Source organism: Falco rusticolus, chromosome 6 (assembly GCF_015220075.1).
Source record: "Falco rusticolus isolate bFalRus1 chromosome 6, bFalRus1.pri, whole genome shotgun sequence".
In the NCBI taxonomy this organism is placed as follows: domain Eukaryota; kingdom Metazoa; phylum Chordata; class Aves; order Falconiformes; family Falconidae; genus Falco; species Falco rusticolus.
This window is the reverse complement of record NC_051192.1, coordinates 33,987,073-34,008,701: the sequence shown is the minus strand read 5'-3', so window position 1 is coordinate 34,008,701 and position 21,629 is coordinate 33,987,073. Positions and strand designations below refer to the sequence as shown.

At 40.6% G+C, this 21,629-nt stretch overlaps 1 protein-coding gene across 1 annotated transcript; it reads right to left on the bottom strand.

Annotated features, from left to right (window-relative positions):
- Window positions 1–1,543: 1,543 nt before the first annotated feature.
- C6H6orf58 (chromosome 6 C6orf58 homolog) lies at window positions 1,544–15,005 on the bottom strand. Its single transcript, XM_037391779.1, is given in 7 exon segments — window positions 1,544–1,603; window positions 1,606–1,727; window positions 4,231–4,469; window positions 4,893–5,026; window positions 6,222–6,406; window positions 10,473–10,559; window positions 14,684–15,005. Coding segments are annotated over 7 exon segments (1,149 nt in total).
- Window positions 15,006–21,629: the final 6,624 nt, after the last annotated feature.

Sequence of the window (21,629 nt, the reverse complement as noted above, 5' to 3'; positions counted from 1 at the left end):
CCCCTTCCCGGCTGCCTGGGCACAGCCGCCCCGGCACGGCCGCCCCGAGAGCTGCTCTGGGGGCCGCTCCCCCGACCCGGGGTGCGCCCTGCCAGGGGCCTTGCTGGAAGTGCCATCGCGCAGCTGCTAACAAGGCTGAGGGAGCTTCTATCAGCCATTCTGGCGCTGGAGGAAGAGTCTAAATCTCACCCCTGACGTCTGTGGGAAACCTTTGACTGCTGTACGCGTTTCAGAAGAGCTGTTGCTACAATGGCTACAGATGTACGTGAGCACAACAGGGCGGAACCGTGTGCTCCAGCAGAAGAGCGAGTGGCACTTGCCTTTCTCCTTCCAAGCGAGGTGTGTGGGGCACAGTTACCAACAGAGATGCTAGGTGCAACAGAAAATGTGGGGCAGACCTAAACTGGTGGCTGAGTGCTTTCCTCTATTTTGACTTATGAGTCTAAGGCTTGTGTTATTTTTAACTATGCTGTACTGCAGGATATAATGTGATAGGATGCAGAGGCAGAGGCCATCCACTGCTCACCACAGAAAGGGAGCTCCAGCCATGCCTGGTCTCTAGGGGAAGTTTTCATAAGGATGGATGATCAAAGTCAGCAGATTTCCTAAGAATTTTCAACCCCTGTCTGCCTGCAGGACTCCTGTCCTTCTTCCCCACAACCTCTGATGCCAAGTTATTACAATAAACTCCCAATATGTCTTATCACCCAGAAGACTGGGATCAGCACTTGGGTCTGAGTGTGCCAGGTGCTGGGAGTGCGAACAGTATGAATGCGTCTCTTCCTCAGTAATCAAATGTAACATATGACACGCTGCAAGAAGAAGGTATAGATATGGGGAATGGAAAAACAGCCCCTGGCTATACAGACTATGTAATCACATAAATTGATAGATCAATGCTTTCTTGAGGTAAGGGAAATTAATCAAATACCAGAAATCTCTGTTGGTCATGTCCGAGCTGCTACAGAACAAGCTCGTTTGCTTCAGGACTTCTCAAGGCTGGCTCCACAGTACCACAGGAGGCACACACTTGTTGCAAATCAGCATACCGAGAGGATCCATCTATACTCTAGTACTTGATCTGAACAGCCCAAAACCTTCAAATTTGATTGCCGCTGGTCTGCAAAATAACAGCTGTGGTAGGAAACAGTCAAGGCATTGGTCTGGGATCAGAACTTCAAAGAAAAGTTTCTGATGTTCATCTGTTAGACCATCAAGGACCTGAGTAATTACGTATCTGGTGTGATCCTTGTATACAAGGGGCAAACCAGTCTGAAACAGAATATAAGTTGCCTTTATTTAATTTTGTCTCCAATAACGATACATTATATAGAAAGTCAAAAAAAGTAATAAAGTAAGATTTTCTGTGAGGTCTTTTATTTATAAGGAATTGATTTAAAGAAATAAGTTAATTAGAAAAATTAAGGATAAAAATATTGATTCAGTGTGAGAGAGATGCGCGCATGGCTACTCAGGAAATCCTGCTGTAAGGAATTACCAAGGCCAGATTACCAGACACATATCTGCTAAAAGATTAAATCAATCAATGTTGGAACTGCTTTTCCTCAAGAAGCTGGGCACTGTCAAATCGGCTCCTTTCAAATCATTATGTATTCCCACTAGGTCAAACTTCTGGCTCATAGCCAATTCTTCAATCAGTTTGCGGCCCATTTTTCTTCCTGCTTCGGTAGACATAGCCTTTTGCCAGAGCTTCAACAGCAGTCCTCCTTGGAAAGAAACACAACATGACATTGTCAAATTAACATGGAGCACACACAGCTCGCGGCACACCAGGGACGAAGCGCATGTCTGGCAACAAACACCCAATGCTCTCCTGTAGACAGTGAAATGTAGACAAAGCTGGAGCATGCCGATGGGGTAAGAACTATCTACAAATGTGTAGGGAGAAGCAGGCCATTCATTTCGCTTAGGATGCTTTGTATTGACAGACAACCGGGCTTGTTCCCTTGTCAACAGTGTTGCAAGTCAAAATGATTGAAGATGTGTGTTAAGGTCTTGGTCTGCAATTGTACATAGCTTCATGTCTTATGAAGCAGTAGCCTGGTAGTTATAATCACACACATCTTTTTTTTCACTCTAAAGCAACCAAGAATTTGCACTTTCTGCCAGCTAAGGCCTCAAGCTAAAGAAGCAAATGATCCTAATACTTTCATCCAAGAAATAAGCAGTGGGTCTCTAGGAAGCATGCCTGACCAGTCCAGCATTAGCACCCGTTCACAGGGTAGTTATTACTGGCTCCCCACTCCTCTCAGTGCTGACCTTTATGGTAGATAAAGGGCCCACAGAGGAAATCTGAAAGTAAAAAACGGCCTGCTGGAAAAGCAAGAGGAGTTTATTCTCCTGCACAGTATACTTTTATATAAAATTGGCAACAATGAAGAACTGAATTTGCACAGTATTGTACTGCGGAGATGAGGAGTTAAGAGGAGGCAACAAACAGCCCTCTTGCCTAGGCAAGATGGACCACAGGAAAGATGACAACAGCGGGAAAGGTCTTGAATAGCAAGGCATCTGCTGTTCTGCCTGTGGATGTCAGTGAGGGGCAGAGCATAAAAAGTAAAGCTTCTGACTGCCCTTAAGTTGAGAAGCTTTAGAGGTAGCACAGCACTCTCTCAGTACTGGTCCCTGCAGGACTGGCAGAAGCATCTAGATGAAAAAGGAGAGTAATTAAACTCTGAATCAAGAGATTAATCTCACTCTGGTTTGGACAGGGTCCCATCCTATGAGGTACTGAGATGCTCTATCTGCTGTTGAAGTTTGTAGTACCAGAAGAGCACTTCACATGTCACAGGATATATTTAAAAGTTTGAGGGATCCAACTCTACAAAAATGGTATGTCACGTTACATGAGTTTTTGTAGCAATAGGAACTAGTGTTTCAGGTCCCCGCTGAAGCTGTGGATCCAGACTTAAGTAAAATTTACTTTAAAGCTCCTTTTCTGATCTGCAAATCAGTCACCAGGTCAAGTTAGCTGGCATTTGACTCTCAGCTGAATGCAAAGCCCATCCCTTCAGAGTAAGGGAAACCTCCCACCTGCAAAGCAAGGTATTTCAGCTACGGACATCATTATTATGGCGGCACCTGCATGAAACTTCTTCATCCCTCTGTTTGCTTCCCTCTACCGTGTTCAGCATCATGTCTCTTTTCCTTTCTCCCTCCAGTGCTGCTCTCATCTGCTTTGCTGCTTTGGAGCTCTGCTTGCTCCGCGGAACCCACAGGTTGGGGTTTTCCTTGCTGTGTCCCCCTCCCCCCCGGAGGCAGGTCAGGAAGCCCTGACTGTGGCATAGACTGCCAGGCATGGGACAGAGGTGTTAAGGCCCCTATTCAAACTGCGAGAAATAATGCTGTGTGGAGGGTATGAGGTATGTTCTCACTGTGATGCTCTTTTGTAAGGCTGAATAGCTTCATTACGTGTCTTTTCCAGCTACAAATACAGTTAGTGAGGGAATTTTCACTGAAACGTATGGACAGGAGAGGATCACCCAAACAAATTGCATAGCTCAGGATACTAGTTTTTCAGTGTATTTTTGTATTGTATTTTCATTTAAAGGTTCAAAATAACTTTCCTTCATAAAGGACAGACAAAAGTATCGACCCCAGCAGTACCGACGACTGAACTGAAACCTCAGAAGAGTGTCATTCTGTGTGTCACCGCTGGATGGTGATGCACAACTTATTTTAGTGAACGCGATGAAGCCAGTATTGTTTAAGGACACAGTTTTGCCGGGACAGGTGCTATTCTCTGTTAAACAACAGGCTGAGACAAAACAAAACAAAAACAAAAAACCCACAACCCCCAGGACACACACAAACTGTTTTCATGATTATTTGCCCATTTGTTTGCAAAGACCTCAACTGATCTAATAACTTAATTTACAGCTTTTATGGTTTCAGATTTAACTGGCAAAACACAAACTGGTGTCTGTGTCCTGTGAAAACTACAGGAAAAAAAGTAAGATCATCTGCTCCAGCAAACGATGCATTTGCCTCGTGTGAAATCCTCACTGTGCATCATCAGTGTTATCCCATTGCTGCATTTGCTCTCTCCTGTGGTGTTTACTTATGGTTGTATTCTTACTGTTAGTCTCTAGGAAGTGTTTATACTATTTTATATCAAAAATCCCTGTGTTTGTATGGAGAAACTATAGGAAGAGAGAGCAAGATATTGAATATTTACAGACTACAGACATTTGTAAGTGAGGCTCGTACCTGTTAATCGATTTGCTTTGTGAAGAGCTCTCAGCGAAAGCAGGACACTATTTTGCTGTGGACTGAAGTCACTAATGGATGGGAGGGCATCCCCTTCAATGAGCATCCTCTGGGGCAGGAAGGCCTGGAAGCTGTGTGTAGTCAGTAAATCTGTAGAGAAGTGTGTGGCTGCAATGAAATCTACAGCATTAGCCCAGTCTTCACCGAAATTTGCTTCTGGATCAGAGAGATATTTTAAGCTGAAAGAGATCAGAATAAAGATGTAATAGGTAATTGAAACCCTTTGTAGAACACATTAGTCGATCTTTTATCCCAAGTGTATTTTGTTCAGTATAAAATCCTGAGTGGTTTCAGTGCCACAGTGACTTAAAGTCTCCTTCAGCACTTCACACCTAATTTCTCCTGGCATCGCTGCCCCTGCCCAGACTAAACAGAGCTCCTGGCTCCCCGAGAGGAATCAGCATCTCATTTTAAGCCCACGAAGCCTGGGCAGCCACCTCTCACTGGTCATCCCGTGTTCCCAGAGCATGGAAGGAAGAGCAGAGCCTGAAGAGTAGAGGCCTAACGTAAGAAAGCTCATGCAGGCTTTGTTGTGGTACAGTCCTTCCAAAGAGGCATGTAGGTGGGAAGATCCCCCTTGGCCACCTCTCTTGTAGCCGTACCTGTCCTGAAACTTGGGCAGTGCATAAGCAATGGAGGCAACATGCGCCTTCCACATGAGATGGAGGGCACCATCCAGGCTGAAGGAGGAGAAGGTTGCAGAGCTCACGGCTTTGTGTTCTGTAGATAACAGGTACTGCAGCAACAGGGAGGAAACAAGGTAGAGAAGTGGGGGGAGGTTTAGACACAATGAATTTTTTAGACTTATGTACATACCTCATAAAATAGTAAGTTTGCAAGCTAAAGGAAAATGTTTTTGAGTAGTTAGAATGTGCTGCTTTGTAAGTAACTGTAATGTCTGACATAGGGACAAATAGATGATAAGCACAGATTATTTATCAAGTGAATACATATCCCCACTGAAGTTAACGGGAGTTGCTGTTCTTTGACTTCAACAGAGCAAGGGCTTTATCCACATAGTTTAGGTATTCTGTCACAATAATTCAGTGGACTTTTGTATCTCAGTGCTGTGGATGCTTCCATGCTGAAACACTAGATTCCTTGAAAACATGTTTATACTGTTTTTTGCCACAGTTTTCTGAGGGTTTTCAAAAAATAAGAAAATGGTCCTTAATGTTTATCATTATGGCTATTTAAGGAGTGGGTCTTTTATAATGACTTCTGAAACATACTGCTTAGGAAAAATCTTAGAGAAAACAAATCCAGTCTTGCACCTGAAACCTCTACCTTCACTCACAGTTGCCAAGAGTTGCTTATGGTTTAAACTTTCTAATCATTATCAATTATTTAAATACTAACAAAAACATTGAATATAGAAGTCTACCTATGAAAATAGTATTGAATCTATGAAGTTACAAATCTTGTCATCTTTGGGATAGGGAATGGCTGAATGAGGAGGAAAGAGAGTATCTACTTGCATATATAAGTGTCCTTCTGAATGAAGCTTCCACATTCTCAGTTTTTCAGATGTTCAAAGGAATAAATGGACCCTATAAAACCAACACAAGGCCTTTCTCAAAGGTAGTGTTCTATCTCACATGCTTATTTTGCATTTCTAACATAAGCAGTATAGGAAGAATACAAATATAACTGTTAACAAAACACTCTCTTGGGAAAGAGTCCAAAATACAGAATTATCTTAAAGGAAGGAAATAAAAAGCCATAACCTGTAAAAATCCTGGCCTTCTAATCCCTGACTCACTTTATGTTATGCTTTTCATTTTTTCCTGCTTGTTACTTTTATACCAAGCTGTTATTGAAAGGAAACCAAGCCGTCTGAATCTTACAAATAACAGTAATAATAGTTGTAAAAGGTAATATTCTGGTATCTTTTCTTACAAAATATGAAAAAAAAAAGTAAAATTATGTACTTCAAAATAGGCCTTCCAGTCATCCATGAGCTTGGGAATGTGAGACCGGCAGTCAGCAACACTGTAACAGAAATCAGCTCTTCGCTCCTCTGGTGGCAATATTTCTATCTCGTAGGGCAGCTGCCCAAACAGGCCAGCCTCCACTGCCCCCAGAAAGGGGATGACAGCCAGGTAGTAATTCATACCTGAAAGAATAATTGAAAAGGAGGAGGTGTTAACCACAAGCAAATGAAAAATTCCCGCAGAGAAAAATGAACACCCTCCCAAGCCAAATACAACCTTGCACTGATTGCCACTGATACAACTGCATTCAGCAGTGGGACGTGTACTGAAACACATTAATGATGATCTCTGTATCGACTGAGATATGATCTGTAATATTAATTTATATATTTTCTGTTAATAGCCTTGTATGAGCTGGCAGTGTGCTATACTGAGCTGGCAGTGTGCTATACTTTGCAGGAAATGACAAACAACTGACAGAAGTTAGATCTTTATAGGTTGTCACGGACAGGACATCAGAAGTCTCTCAAATATTAGTTGCAAACTAAGTACAGAAAGACTAAGGGGTACTCCATGAGTATTGGTTTCCTACAAAACCCTCTTCTATGTATCCTAGGCATATAAGAAAGGAAAAGGCTATACTAAAATACTAGTGATGTTTTACTGTAAAATAGTAATTTTCCTTTGAAAAAAGTTTTTTCTCACTGAAAAGTGTTTGGAAGTTACCCCTGTGTGTTTGTTTACATTTATTTTAGGATGATGGCTTCCTTTGGTCTGGTCCGTAAGTTGGAGCACTCAGACCCAGCACGTAGGAACCCAGGTTCAGTTCTCACCTGTGGCAGACCACATCTCCAGTGAGAGTGCCCATAGGGTTATTTGATATTCCTCATTTGAAAGGAGGGTTTTAAATTCTCCTCTTAATTTTGCTTGTTTCATAGAAATAAAGTTTAATAACTATAAGTGAAGAAGGTCTTGGAAATGAGCTGCTCTCCCTCTTGAGTGGGTACTCCTGACCTGTCGTGCTGAGAAGTCATTTGCTCACGTTTGGTCTCAGGGCCACGGACTGCCTAGGTATTTTGTATACAGTCCCAGCAGTGAGGACCAAAATCAACAAAACCTGACCATCTACCATGTATCTCTGTCCTTACTCATGGGAAACCGTTGTTCCACCTCCTGTAAGTGGCCCTGGCTGGGAATTCAGTAGGAAACGTGTGGCCAGTCAGAAGTGCAAAGGAGAAGTCTCAAGTGATGAGAAGTGTCATGCTGGGAGTCGTTGCTAAGGTGGGGCTTACTTCTTCACTGTTTTCATGAGAAGTGTTGAAACCTGGATTTCACATCAGAAAGTACGTACATTCTTTTAAGTGGGCTTGCATATATTACTTATTTGTACCTGCTTGGGTGACTCAGAGGGCAAAAAACAATGCAGGAGAGGACTATACTGAATATGATTCTAGGCAAAAAGGACAGCAGGTCTTAAGCACAGAGTGTCTCATACACCTTGGGGCATATTAAATGTGAGTTACTGGTCAAGCTCATTCCTGGCCTCACAAAACTACTCATGCCATAGAGGGCTGCCCTGAAGGCCAGCCAAAACTCCTTACATGCTCAGAACAGAACGACTTTTTTGTGCACTCTGAAAGGCTTTTTGCACATTGCTGCTGCAATAGGGTAAATCAAGGCTGAGTTTATACATATTCTGGAGGCAACAAAATAAGTATCAAGCAAATGTGCAGTGTTTAGAAGTAAGTGAGGAGCAGGAATGCAAACACCGAGAAAGTAGGGGTGGTGGTTTGCATTCCAGGAAGGTCCCCTGCTTGCACAGGGCTATGCAATGACCCTTGTTACTCATCACTGCTTGGGACACCTTCGCACAGAGCACCTAGTGCTAGCCACCCAGAGACTGGAAACTGAAGTTGGAGTATCACAGTGAGCTTTCATTTTACTTTACATTTACATTTTAAATTTAATCTATGCTTACGCTTTTGTTTGCTTGAAGATGTATACATTTAATTGCTGACTCACAGCCAGAAGCTTCATTCAGAGGGCCTCTACAACAAAGTGCTTATGTCACAGGGAAGGAACGGAGCAGGTCTGGTGGAAAGGGGGACTTGTTACAGGACAGCAGGGAAGCTGATGGAGCGAGGGACAGAAGTGATGGAGGGAAAATATGCTATAAGAAGAAGGACATGAGGCTTTCCCTTCCCTAGGAAGGGAAAGAATATTTAAACTAAAAAAATCCATCATTTTATTGCCTTTAGATGTAAGTAGGGATTGTAATCTATAGGTTGGTCTTGTCTTTCTTCCCCCCATCCTATCTATCAGTTCCATTTCTTTAAAAATAAACCTTCTAAAATAGTCAGAGTTCCAGTTTCAGAAAAAAGTCTGAAATTGAGTCTCTAAAAATACTGACTTTGATGCAAATCAGAGAAAAAGGGTGTGTTGTTTTTTGTAATAATGTGTTCATTCAGCTTTTGAAAAACGGAAACAAAAACATCGTTTGGAAGATTCTATTTGGACTGGTTAGGATAGGTTGTTCAATTTGTGTAGGCAAATTAATCAAATATTTTTGATTAATCAAATGAGAAAATTTAACACTTTTTTATGTTTTTTCATGGGCTCAGAAAAAATTTGCCTTGTAAGATGAACTCTGTGGAAATCTAGGTATGCATTGTTGTTTGAGGAGCCTGTTTCCATATCAACAGTAGCTGTAAAAATACCAGAGGGAAATAGGCTACACATGTTCTTGCAGTTGAGACAAAGAGCATTGTAGTATCAGTCCTTTTTCTATTAATGTTACAAGTGTTATTCATTGGATTGCTCTGTGCGACAATAAATGGATACCCTTGAGTTGCATGTAGCATTCCAGATTCCTTCCTTTCCTCTTCTGCAAAGCTCTTAGCTAGAAGTGGATGTAAATGTTTTTTTCCTTTCTGTTTAAAAACCTGGTTATAGTATCCTGTCTTACACACTGTTATTTCTCCCATCATCCTGGCAGTGGACCTACCCTCACGTCCCACAGGAGGATAAGGTGCTCTGCCACATCTACCAGGAGTGATGCCAACAGCACCTATGGCTGAGTTAGTTCACAGCTGGTCCTTCAGCAGGCTTTGTCACTTTGCCTTTTCTCTGCACTGCCTAGTGCAAAAGTGGTTCCAAATCTGATACCACTGTGATTGAGATGGCACTGCTTCCTGCAATGTATATTTGCTTTGGTGTAATGGATAGACCCTTTCTCCTGTTACACCTGTGATACGCATTTTCACAAATGAAATTCTAGTGTCTCTCAGGCTAAGAGAAATCATGTATTAACTGGAGGGATCCAGTTCAACAGAGTAGCATATGAGTGGCCTGAATTGGCAAAATTAACAGGAATTTTGGATGTTTCCATTTTGGGGAAGACTGAGTTTTCTGGAAGTGTATTTTTAGAGATATTGAGGAAAACACTGAAAATGTCAGGGGCATTGACACTGGAAACTCAAATCTTTACACTTCTCTCTCTTTCTGCCATTGTCTTCGGTTTGTTGTTACTTACTAGAATAATGAAAAAAAAATTAAACAACATTTTAACCTACCAGAACTCCAGTGCCAGTACTGAAGTGAACAGAAATTGCCTCATAGCTCATGTACACCAGGCCAAAGGATTAACTAAGTTCTAGCTGAATATTGAAGGCCTGATGGGTAAATGTCAGTGTAATGAAGGTAGTGAATTTATTTGGACATCATGGGCACAGCCTCCCTTTATTTCATTCTGTGTAGCCTACCGACCACAGTGAAGTTGTGGAGGTGCAACTGAAGGCAGAAAGATCCTGTCAGATTTGTATTACCAAGTGTGATGCAAGAACCACAAAGATTCCTGCTTGATATTCTCACACTTAAGTTTTAGTTTGAAGTACCAGCATCTAAACCAAATAAATCTGCTCTGGAGTAATTCAAAACTAATTTCTACTAATGTCTACCCATATAAACACTCATCATGGTGTTTCCCACACATTATTACATGTATTTTTGCAGTGTAAACATTTTTAAGGCTGCAAATTTGCATTTCAATCCTTCCTCAAATAAGTTATTGAAGTCAATTAACTTTCATTTACTCACACTTAAGTGTCTTGCTGCAAGTTTTTGATGGAGAATTATGTAGCACTGAAATTACTTTGTAATACTGAAGTCTAAGGGGAAGAAAGATTCTAAATTGCCTTCTAGGACACTAATCATATCTTGGAGAAGAACATTGTAATAGCACATACTTACAGGACCACCAGCTTCTTACAGATATGCACAAGAGGTCTCCATCTTCATAGCCACAGGAAGTCACGCTGGAAGGATCTGCTAATCTGCCTGAATCAAATGAAATAATACACCAAATACTTCTCAGTCTTTTTCACACAAGAAATCCCAATGTGGTAAAAAAAATGTATAGGAGTAAAGCATGCAGAATTTTGCTCAGAGAAGCAGAACAATTACTGTTGCTTTGCTTCATGAACTACTGTTCCTAGAGCAGTTGAATTTCTCAGTCAATACTTCATGCAGTGCATAGTAATTTGATTGTGTTTTACAGTTCAATTTATTCCTCACTGTAAATGTATTCTAAGAATTTATGGAACTGTCTGAAAGTAGGACATTGCAGTGATATTTTTATGGAGATATAAATATACATGCACATACGGACATGAACACATGCACAGCTGATGCAACATTCTCAATAGATGCAAGGCTGCTGGTGTAGGAGAGCTGCGTAATGAGCAGAATAGCACAAATTAAATGTGCTAGTAATTGTGTCTCACCTAGCTGGGTTGTGTGGTACAGAATCCCTTCCTGTTCAATGACGCATACAGACATGCCTTACTGTGAAGCTAAGCATGTAAACGTTGTTGTATCTCATTAGCAGGGTTCTCAAGCATGTGTGCTTTAGCAAACATGCAAGACATTTCACAATTATTCATGACAGCATGTAAGGCATATTTTACTTTAAGCACGTGACCTGGAGAAACAGCCTAATTCCTGAAAGCATAATGTACATGTACATTATGTGGTAAGTAATCATGTAGTGAGTCAGAAAGTCTGCTCTAAGTGTATGACATGAAATTACCATGGTCAGGTCCAATGACCTGAGTTACTCCAGAAGTTTCCAAGCTCGGCACTGCAGAACACACTCTCTGATGAGTCAGCTGAATAACGACTGTGTCGTTTCTGACATCTAAACCTCATTACAGTCTTTAAAAGCCAAACCAAATTTTCTGATACTTTTTACTTGACAAGAAGAGATGATCATGAAGCATGTGCATACAGATTATCCTAATTATCTTCTCTAGCTGACTGGACAGAGCTTGTTCTTTGGGGTATGCCAGCTGCTCAAGGCTGTATCTTTCAGTGGCAGAATGCTGAGAACATGAACTTGCAGTGGTGAGGAATGCAGTTCAACAGGATGGGGTTTTTAAATGAAAAATGGTATTTTTTAGTATTTACAGAAAGACAATTTTTTTTTCCAAGATCCTGCTTCCACAAAAGGAGTCAGAAATAGGCAGCAGTAGTTCACTGGTGTACAAAGGAGATGAATGGGAAGGATAAAGGAAAAGAAGAAAAAGACGAAATGTTGCAGAAGAATTGTATGCGAGATTTACCAAAAACTGTTAGCATACGTGTTTTGGGAAAATGAGGAGTCCCAGGCAGTATTAGTGATAATTATAAGACATGTATGAATTACTTGGAGCTGAGAGCACTAACTCCAGTTTCAGGTCTACACTCCAGTTTTGCTCTCTCCTCCCTCCTATTCCCTGTGCTTACACAATCGTTAACTTCAGCCTTCAGGTACACCAAAGCTATTTGTGTCTTTCTTTATACTGACAGTCCCTCCCAGCTGTATGTTCTTAGCAACTATGTGCAACGTCATCAGCAAGATTTCTGTGCTTTTTTTTTTGTGGCAAGGTTGTAATGAGAAAGCTAAACGCAGCTGTTGTGCTTTGATTTTACAAAGGGAGGAAATGCATTTCTGGACTTTGATAAAAAACCACTTATATCATAAAAGAAGATATCAAGTTAGTCTGACACAACCTACCTTTGATTCACATAAGCTATGCTTTATCCCTTTTTCTCCATTTAGCTCCATTTCTTTAAATATTCTTTCCTCTATAGTTGTTCTAATGTATCATCTACTGCTGACGCAAGAGAAAAAATGTTTTTATGTCCTTATCCCTTTTTTCCTTTTTCTTAAATATAGGTACAACCTTTCCCACTCTTCAGACATACAATATGACCTGAGTCTTTCTTAAAGTTCTTGCTCCTGGATTTGCACTTCTGTATGTCAATTCTTCCAAGTGGGGATACAGACTATCCAGTCTCCTCAGTCTGTACTCTCACACTCCTAAGTGACAATTTCTACTTCCACAGTCTCATTTCTGTCAGCCATAGGTGTCTCAACATTATTCTCTATTGTAAATTTAGGAAAATTACTGATTTAATTTTATTTCCATGAGTGGATTATCAAAAATCTTTGCACCACTCTTATTAAATAGCAGCTTCACTTGCTCTTTATGGTTTACATAGGGCCATATCCCTAAAAATATTTTCTCAGCACCATAACTGACAGACATAACCAGACAGAATTGTTAATTCAACAGCTTTTGTAGTATTTTGAAGGACCTTTTGTCTTGCACCATGAATTCAAATCCTGCTTTTGTTTGCCAAAGTTTATTATGTCAATATACAAGTGCTTTGTTCATTCCTCACTAATCTAGTCCAGCTGCCTATTTGTATTAGGTTTAGCTAGTTGCTAACCTCATTACTGTATGCACCAAAATTACGTCTTCCTTTCCCCCTTGCCCATTTATCTTTCAACTTCTCATATTTTTTACTGTAAAACTCTTTCCAACCATGTGATATTTTTCCTTCTACTAATTTTTTAACCTTCTGATCACGTAATTTCAAAAATATATCTCCTTGTCTAAGGACCAGCCCTATGACTCTTTGGCAGGTCACAGTAAGTTTTTACCTGTCTGTGCAAACAGGTGCAGATCTTCCTGTCACCTACCGTATCCCTCATCTCTATTTGGGAACCGTCACTGCCACCAGGCATATCTTCGCTTTGTGGATGAGTCTATGCTACATAACTAGACCCTTTCCAGCAGGTCACCACTCAAGTGTAGTTCTGCATCCAGTCATCTTTGCCTCTGCCACACATTGGGTCAACTCTCCTGCTGCACCAGCCATCCTCTTCATCTCCTTTCTTTTCCTGTACATAAAGGAGGGAAAGAGGAAAAAGCTTGCCTAAACTCCACCAAATTCTTCTTGCTGCTATATGTTTGCCAGCTAGTTGCCTGCTTGGATTTTGCTTACTCTACCTCCTTTTCCTCCTTTTGACTTAGCAGTTAATTTTCCATTAGGTGTGACTAAATGCTGGCAGACTTCCTTCACCACCAGCTGTGGCACCTCTGTCTTCTTCCAAATGTACAGCTTCAGCCAAACCACCACCTCATGAAACTACAGATTACAACCAATAAAGAAAACAACAGGTGGACAGATGCATTTGCTCATGCTTCATTACCACCAGGCGCAAGTTCCTGAAAACATCATTGATTCTTATTCCCTTCTTCCCACCTCTCATGGTTGCTAGAACAAGGCAAGTCAACTCTAGCTTTGAATGGAAAGCTTCACTGGCTCCTGCATGTGAAGTAGCGTGTGGGAGAAATGTTCTCTGATAAAGTCCCTGATAAAATATTGCAGCCTTAGCCTCAAGGGACTTTTCACATGTGTTTCTGTTTCTGCTTGCCTGGCACGGCCAACAAGCAAACATGCATGACTGCCCCAGATAACAACTGGCTTTTGGGGGATGAGACATTAGAATTCAAACATCATTAAAAAGAAAAAAAAAAAAACACAAAAAACCCCCACAAAATCCAAACAAAACAACCCCCCAACAAACAGAACAAAATTTATTTTTTTGTAAAAAACATATTTTGAAAATAATGAGGCTCCTCCTAAACTGATCAAAAAGGGCAAATGGAAACAAATTGTCAGAGGGAGAGGTGGACTTCCAACAATCAAATCACCAATAGAAGATCATAACATTAACAATTTAATCAGTCAACAATTTAAAAACAGCACTGCAGAGTGCAGGCCCTGAAATATACCTACTATAAAGTGGAGCAACTGGGAATATCTTTTCAAAGATTTTTAGTTAAGCAAAATATTGCCATTCTAAACCACAGATCTTCTGGATTCTGACCAGTCCTATGTGGAGCAATACCTTTTCCTGTCAGGAAGTTTAATTGCTATTGCTCAACAAGGCAAGGGTGTTCCCTTCATTCAGAATTCCTTTTTCAAATAGGCGTCTTATCTCAGTATCCCAAAATTTACACTGTCTGAGACTATCCTGGGCTTGCAAGGCAGAACCCTTGGAAAGGATGACCCAAAGTGGGTCTGGTAAACACTTTGTTGTTTCAGCAGCATAAGGACATAACTCATACCTGTACGAAATTGCCACCCATGCTGCAACGGTAATCCCCAGAGAATATTGCCAAAATTTTGGGATCCAAAGGCAGTAAAATATTTGGTTGAAGAGTTTAGCAAATTCTTATACAGCCCCAGTCGTTCTTGATAGTTCCAAGCATTGATGACAATTTTGTTGTCCTTTACTAGGAAATTCAGCAGGCTTTCAGGGGCAAGGTCCCACAGAGGGGGATAGACATCTTCTCTGGTGGCATCATTTTTACTCTGTCCTGCAGCAGTCACTGGACTCAGGGTAACAGTCACTATAAGAAGAGCATGTATGCTGAAGTAGGGCTGCATTGCGGAGGTTTGTGAGCCAGCTGTTTGTGGCTGCAGGGCTTTTATCATGAAAGGTGAGGGCTGGGCAAAAAAGGGTGACTCAAATGCACAGGTCTTTGTTTCCCTTCCCTCTTTTCAGTGACCCTGAGGTGGAGCTGCCAGATTAGCAAACTGTGAGTAATGCTTTGTCCTCCCAGTTGGATGTGGGGAGCAGCAGCAGATGTCTAAGAGGGATCAATCTGACCAGAAAACGTCCAAGTCTATGCTGCCTGTGGCACATACCCACTCTCCCAAAAGGCTGAGGTGCTGCAGTAGGGATTATACAGTTGTGTTATCAACCTTTTTGTCCCTGTGTTTCTTACTAGCTGTCATCTTCCCTTTCCCTGCTTACTTCCTTTGGATAAAGAAGGGACAGCAATGCCACAGAGCTCACACCACAACAGGCACAGGCAGGGTTAGGTCAGGACTGAGGTACCCTGAGGAAGGCTCCAGGTTCTGACCAAGGGGCAGCAGTGACCATACCGCACCTTTGCTTTTTGGCCTTTGGACAGCTGCCTGCAAGCTTCAGGTCGTAAGAGTGCTGGAAGCAGCCAAATCGGGCTGGCTGCAGGCTGTGCAGCACCTGGCTGGCTAGCTGTATTTTTAGTGTTTGTTTGTCTTGTGTGGAAATGGTCATTATAAAGATCTAAAGTCTCCCACTAAACCTCCATGATCTTGTAGACTCCGAAGGGAATACAAAGGCCACCCCTTCACTGATAAAATCAGTGTCAAAGTTATACTCCAGCAAAAATAAAACTGTCCAGCTACCTTCACCTCACCTAATTCTAGGACTTTATAACCTTCAGCTGCTTTTTCTCAGATAAGCAATGGTTACAAAAGAGCACTTGGCAAACAAACACATCATTCATTATCTCTGTGGTCTCCCTTTCGCATGGGAAAAATCACAAGTGCCTGTTTTCTTTGAAGTGAGTGAGTTTTGGTTGTGCTTAAAGAACTTTAAACCCTGGATCAAAGCTAGTCCAAATTGGCTGCAAATATTTGACAGTAAATTTAAGATAAATGTATCAGCTCAGTTCAAACTGTTTCCATCTTCTCTATTTATTAAGGATACTTTCTAGTAAATAACAATTTTTCAATAGTTACTTTTTATTTTTGGCTCCACTCTGTTGAGAAACAAACCCAAAGGCTTTTAAAAAACAGTGTTCAACAGAGATTAGCACAGATCTGAAAACACTTTTCCTAATCATGCCGCCTCACAGAGGTTTCAAATAATCAAGTTGTTCTTTCATTAACTTCCTACAGATGGCATTTATCTAACCTAACCGTGGACATTTCAACATTAACCTAGCTGTGTAGATTCCTTTGATAGCTAAAGCAGAGAATCAGGCGTGTCCAGAATGTAACTCATTTAAAATACACCAAGATGTATTGCTCTTGGCTGACTGTAGAGGGAGTTGAAATTTCAAGTTTAGCTTTAGACACAGAAAAATACTTCTAAATAAAATCAGTATTATTTTTACCTACTTTTATATAATGATTTCTGAAATGTTTCCAAAGGTACTTGTTTTTTCTTGATCGAAGACATTCTATAAAATAATCCTGAGGATAAAAGCCAAGAATTGTGTTTATATATATATATATATATATATATATATATGGCTCTAATTGAGGTAATGGGCAGTAAGGCTCGCCTCAAAAGCAAAGATTCTGAAAGGCACTAGTTAGGGCACAAGGCATATAGAAGAAACCTGTGATTCTATGAAACAAGAGGCACAAAGGTCATAATCACACTAGGGCAGAAATTGGGGACACAAAGGAGTGAGTAAAGGTGGGGGTTATTTTTACCACCACTGAAAGAAGTGTCCAATTTGGAAGTCTAAACTCTCTCTGCCTTTCTATAATCAAGGAGGAGTGTTTGAATTCTCCTAGTGAGAAGTACCAGCCATTTGTGTTTCATGAGTGATTTCACTTTAGGTCCCTAAGGTAAAGAGACGTGAACAAACATCTTAATTTTTCACAGAGGTACTATACGTTTACATCCTCATGGCAGATTATATGTAATACATTGACTGGTTTCATGTTTGTGCGAAACTTCATCGTGCATGAAAAACTGTCCTCCTGCTCTGCCATCTAGAAAGGCAGACTCCTTTAACACCAGTCTGGGCAGGCATACAAATATGAATTACTAGTCTGGGTGCAAAAAGATACTTTCTCAAAAGACTTATAATAAAGAATTACGATAAATTAATGATATAATGCTTGCCTTATGTCATTTTTGAGCCATCTGATAAAAAAAAGGTTTGTGCTATATACCAAATGTTAAGTAATGCACGACAGACTCTGCTGAATTCTTTCACTTTTTGAAGTTTGAGCCTTTTGCCTTATTATGGTAACAAAAGGACTTCAGCATCTCAGATAATCTTTAAAGAGTCAAAATAACTCTTTAGATTAACATAATAAAAAAATATTCCTGCAAAATATTATAATTCATTTTATAGCTCTGACACCATTTCCCCACTTACCTGTATGGGCAAATAAGTTGAAGTTTTTGTAAGACTTTAAGGACAACAACTTTCCTTCAAGAAAGTTTGGCACTGGTGTTTCCAGCTTGGAATCCAGTCCTGTTAGTTTGCTGCCTTGAGCAGGGCAAGGGGAGAATTCATGTGAAGTCATCTGGACTTGAGTGGTGTTGGTGTCAGGTTTTGAGTCATAGCATTCCTTAAGGGATGTCAGCATTTTAAGTAAGTGGAAGATTAAGGAAGACAATTAGTGATGTCAGCATCACTATTCTGTTCACCACTCTCTTAGTAAGTGCTCTACTGATTACTCAGTACAGCTGTGCTCTTACAGACCAGCAAGTCCTGGAAAAGACTTTAGATAGTGACAGATCGTAAATTCAGGTCTCAATAGTTGTTGCCCAGTTTGAAGAGACAACACTAGCTGTCAGCTGGGTTGCAGAGTTTGCTTCAAGGTAACTGCAGAAAATCTAACAAACATCATATTAGTTGAGGTGGTTATAAGAAGAAATGGCAGCCAATGTTTAAGTCCCCAAACTATCAAAACATAAAGTTCCTTAGTTCTGATGGGACATGCTGAGGAAGGAACTGGCAAGCCACTGAGGAAGAGGCATCAGTACCCTCACTGGAATGAACTCAGAACAGACGCAGAGCTTTGCAGGTGAGAAACCTTCAGGTAGTCAGGGGTGTCACTATCCTACAGTCATGTAAAACAGCACTAAAAGGAAGGGTTTGTTACCGACATCTCAGAATGAAAAACTTATTGACACCAATGTGATGTAGATAAGCAGACACTTCTTTATTAACGGCCGGGTGCGTGAGCGAGTCCTCTCACGATCAACGCACACCAGGTCTCAAAATTAGACACCATATATAAAACGTATTCATACATATTCATTAAGTATTCATGCATAACCGTGATATTTCCCGTAAATCGTTAACAAATTCTCCTCCTATATCCGATTCTGTGCAGTACAGCTTAGAAAGGTCCAGAAATGGGTCTGGGGTACGATTTGGGTAGGTGGTATATGAGTCGGTGGTCGCGATCTCCCCCTGCCGGAATTACCTTTTACTAAAGTTCACGGTTTCTTGGCAGGTAACTACAAGCTGTTCCAGTCGACTCTCCCCAGTTTCCATTAATCTCATATTCTGACATTTCAATACACGTCTACATACAGAAGACTGGTCAAATACAAAGAAACCTTTCAAACCCTAAAGTTATTACCTAAGTTTTGACAATGGTTCCAGGCCCTTCTTCTAGCCTTGGTACAGGATGTACAGAAGATCTCATAGCAGCTTTTACTGTGCAACTATAAGTTTCATTAAAAATATTTCTTATCCTTCTATTTTTCAATTTTATAAAATTATTTTATAAAATCAATTAATCAAAGTCAGTCAATCTTAACTTATTAACAAATCAATAACAGGTTCACCCACTTTCTTTTAGGGCAAATGTCCTAAGGGGAAGAAGAATGAGTCTTCATTTAGATGGGATGTTGGTCTGAATGAGCCTCCCTGGCACCCCTTTTTTCATGCCCTGACACTTCCATCAGAGATTGTGAGCCATTCCAGAGTGAACAAGACCACACTGTAGCTTAAAGTTATTCTTCACGTATTGGACTGGATAAATTTGTAGCAGTGAATATATTTAGGTTGCTTACCAACCTCTGTTGCTATTGTCTGCAGCTTCTGCTTTGAACAGACTTTCTCTTTGTCACAGACCTTTCATATTTGTCAGGGAGGGTCTCTCTGGCTGCAGTATCCTCCAGCAAAACCACATGATGGGGCTATAAAAGGGACTTTAAACTGCTACTTCACCTCTTTTAGGTGTGGTTGGAAGTAAAGGTCATCAGCCAAAGCCCATGGCCACGTGAGTGGACTCTACCACTAATGCAGCAGCACATGTTGTGGTAAGAGCATCAGGCATCTGAGGGGAACCTACATTGTACGTGTGGTGGACCTAGCAGGAGGTGCTGTGACCTCATATCCTGGCTTCTCCATATATCCATGGACATAAAGTTTCTCCTTCTTTAGAAAACATCATTCTCATGTTAGCTACTAATCCTGTTCTCCTCACTGCAGAAGCCTTCCCATGTTATCTGCCAATCATGCCTCATCAGAAAGAGTAACTGAGTAACCTGCGCTGCAGATCCCAACAATGCAGGCTTTAAATTGTGCTAATTAAACTTGTTGATGAAGAATGTTCACAATAAAATATTTTTCTTTTGTTTTGTTTTTATCAACAGAAACAATCTACTGAATTGGGCATACAGCAGCACAAGAAATTATTACATTTAAATAAATTGATAATGAATAATGTTCCAAATCCAGTCCAATCGCTCCTATTTTAGGAAATATCAGATTCATAGCTGTGGGGGGATATTTACCATATACAGTTTTTCTTTCCTGGATGAAGCAGTCATTTCTGCATGAGGCTGACTGGATAAATGGCTGCAAAAACAAGTGTAGATCCAGTGTTTCCATGTCACAGCACTCTCCAAACTATCAAGCTACAACAAGGTCTTTTACCACCTCATACCAGCGTACTCTTCATGCCAGTCCCTCTGCTGCCTTCACCTCACCTTATCCAGGGCATGTGCTCTCCCTGCTTCTTCCTCTCTCTCCCCTTCTCTTCCTCAGCTGCTCTCTCTTCATTGGCTCTCAACCACTTAACTTAACCAGCCACACCTGCACCCCATCTACATCAGCCAACCTGCCGCCCCTGAGGCCAACCCACGGTTGTATATTATCAATGCTATATTAACCCAGCTTCATTCCATTACATTTCCAGAGTTCTGATTCCTAATATTAAAAGAAGATCAACTACCAGCAAGGTAAAGATACAGATTTAGGGGCAAGCCTACACATGAGATGTGTAATGAGTACCTGATGCTGTCCCAGATGTACTCTTTCAGACCAGAGTGCTCCAGAGCAGTAGTACAGGCAGCACTCAAATTTCCTGAGCAGGCTTGCTTGCAGGACCAGTGTTAAGGTATATACACATAAAACCAACCAACCAACCAACCAACCAAACAAGCTCCTCTCCATCAGTCCTGAAAGAGGAAAAACTGAATTAATGTATATTTTTCATTTTCACAGTGATATTATGGAGGTATATTTACCTTATAGGTTATTTCAAATGGTACTATAACCTTTTTGTTATCCTTAGCTCAGAAGGTGAAGGTGAACTGATCATGGAGTTGGATATCTTTAGTACTTATCACCTACAGATACATGATCTTCATCATCGCCTTTTTAACAACACTAACGACAAAAGACATCAACTTTATTTTCATAACATGATGGAATTCCTTCCTTTGAGGCAGACCACACAAAACCACCGCTCACTGAAACACATATTTAAAATTTGGTGAAACCAAAATAGGTAGATATATTCCTGAGAACATCAGGGTTGTAAACAATTGTCTAATGTAGGAAAAGGATAGTAAATTTTTAATATAATATGTCTATTTTCTCTTGGAGATAGTTACTCAAATACAGCCTTAAGTCTGCATGTAAATTCAAGGAAATCTTTTCGCTGTTTATTTGTATAACACTCAGGAAAGAGCAAACTGCAGAAAAAAGTACCAGAATCACATTATGAGTTGGCTTTTTTCAATCTTTCATTAATTATGCATCCATTTATAAGACAAATTAACTGAATCTTCACTTATATTTTTAGCATGGCATTTTAATTACATGAAAATGAGAATAAGTGGGAATAACTAATTATAAAAATCAGCATAATGGCAAAGATTCATTAGAAAAAAGGCACAAACATCCAAAGCAGTAAATCTGTAGCTAGATGCTAGCGCCCAGATTAACTGATGTGAAGTATGTAAAATGACAGCATCAACTAGGAATTTGGACCAAAACAGCTTTTTTGCCATTTGGAAGAAATAAACAATTAATTCTGAAATTTAAGTCAGGAGATATTTTCATCACTTGAAACTCAGAGACTGCAGAGAATATTTTCAGAGGACTGTGATCCACCTTCTTCCAGCTGCAGCCATTTTCCTTAGAATGAAAAAATAAAAGGGAGGGGGAGGGGAGAAGCTCCCTTGCAAGAAAGAAAAGGGGAGCTAGGAAAAATGCTTCTCAAAGAAGCAGATTTGTCTTTATTCTGTAA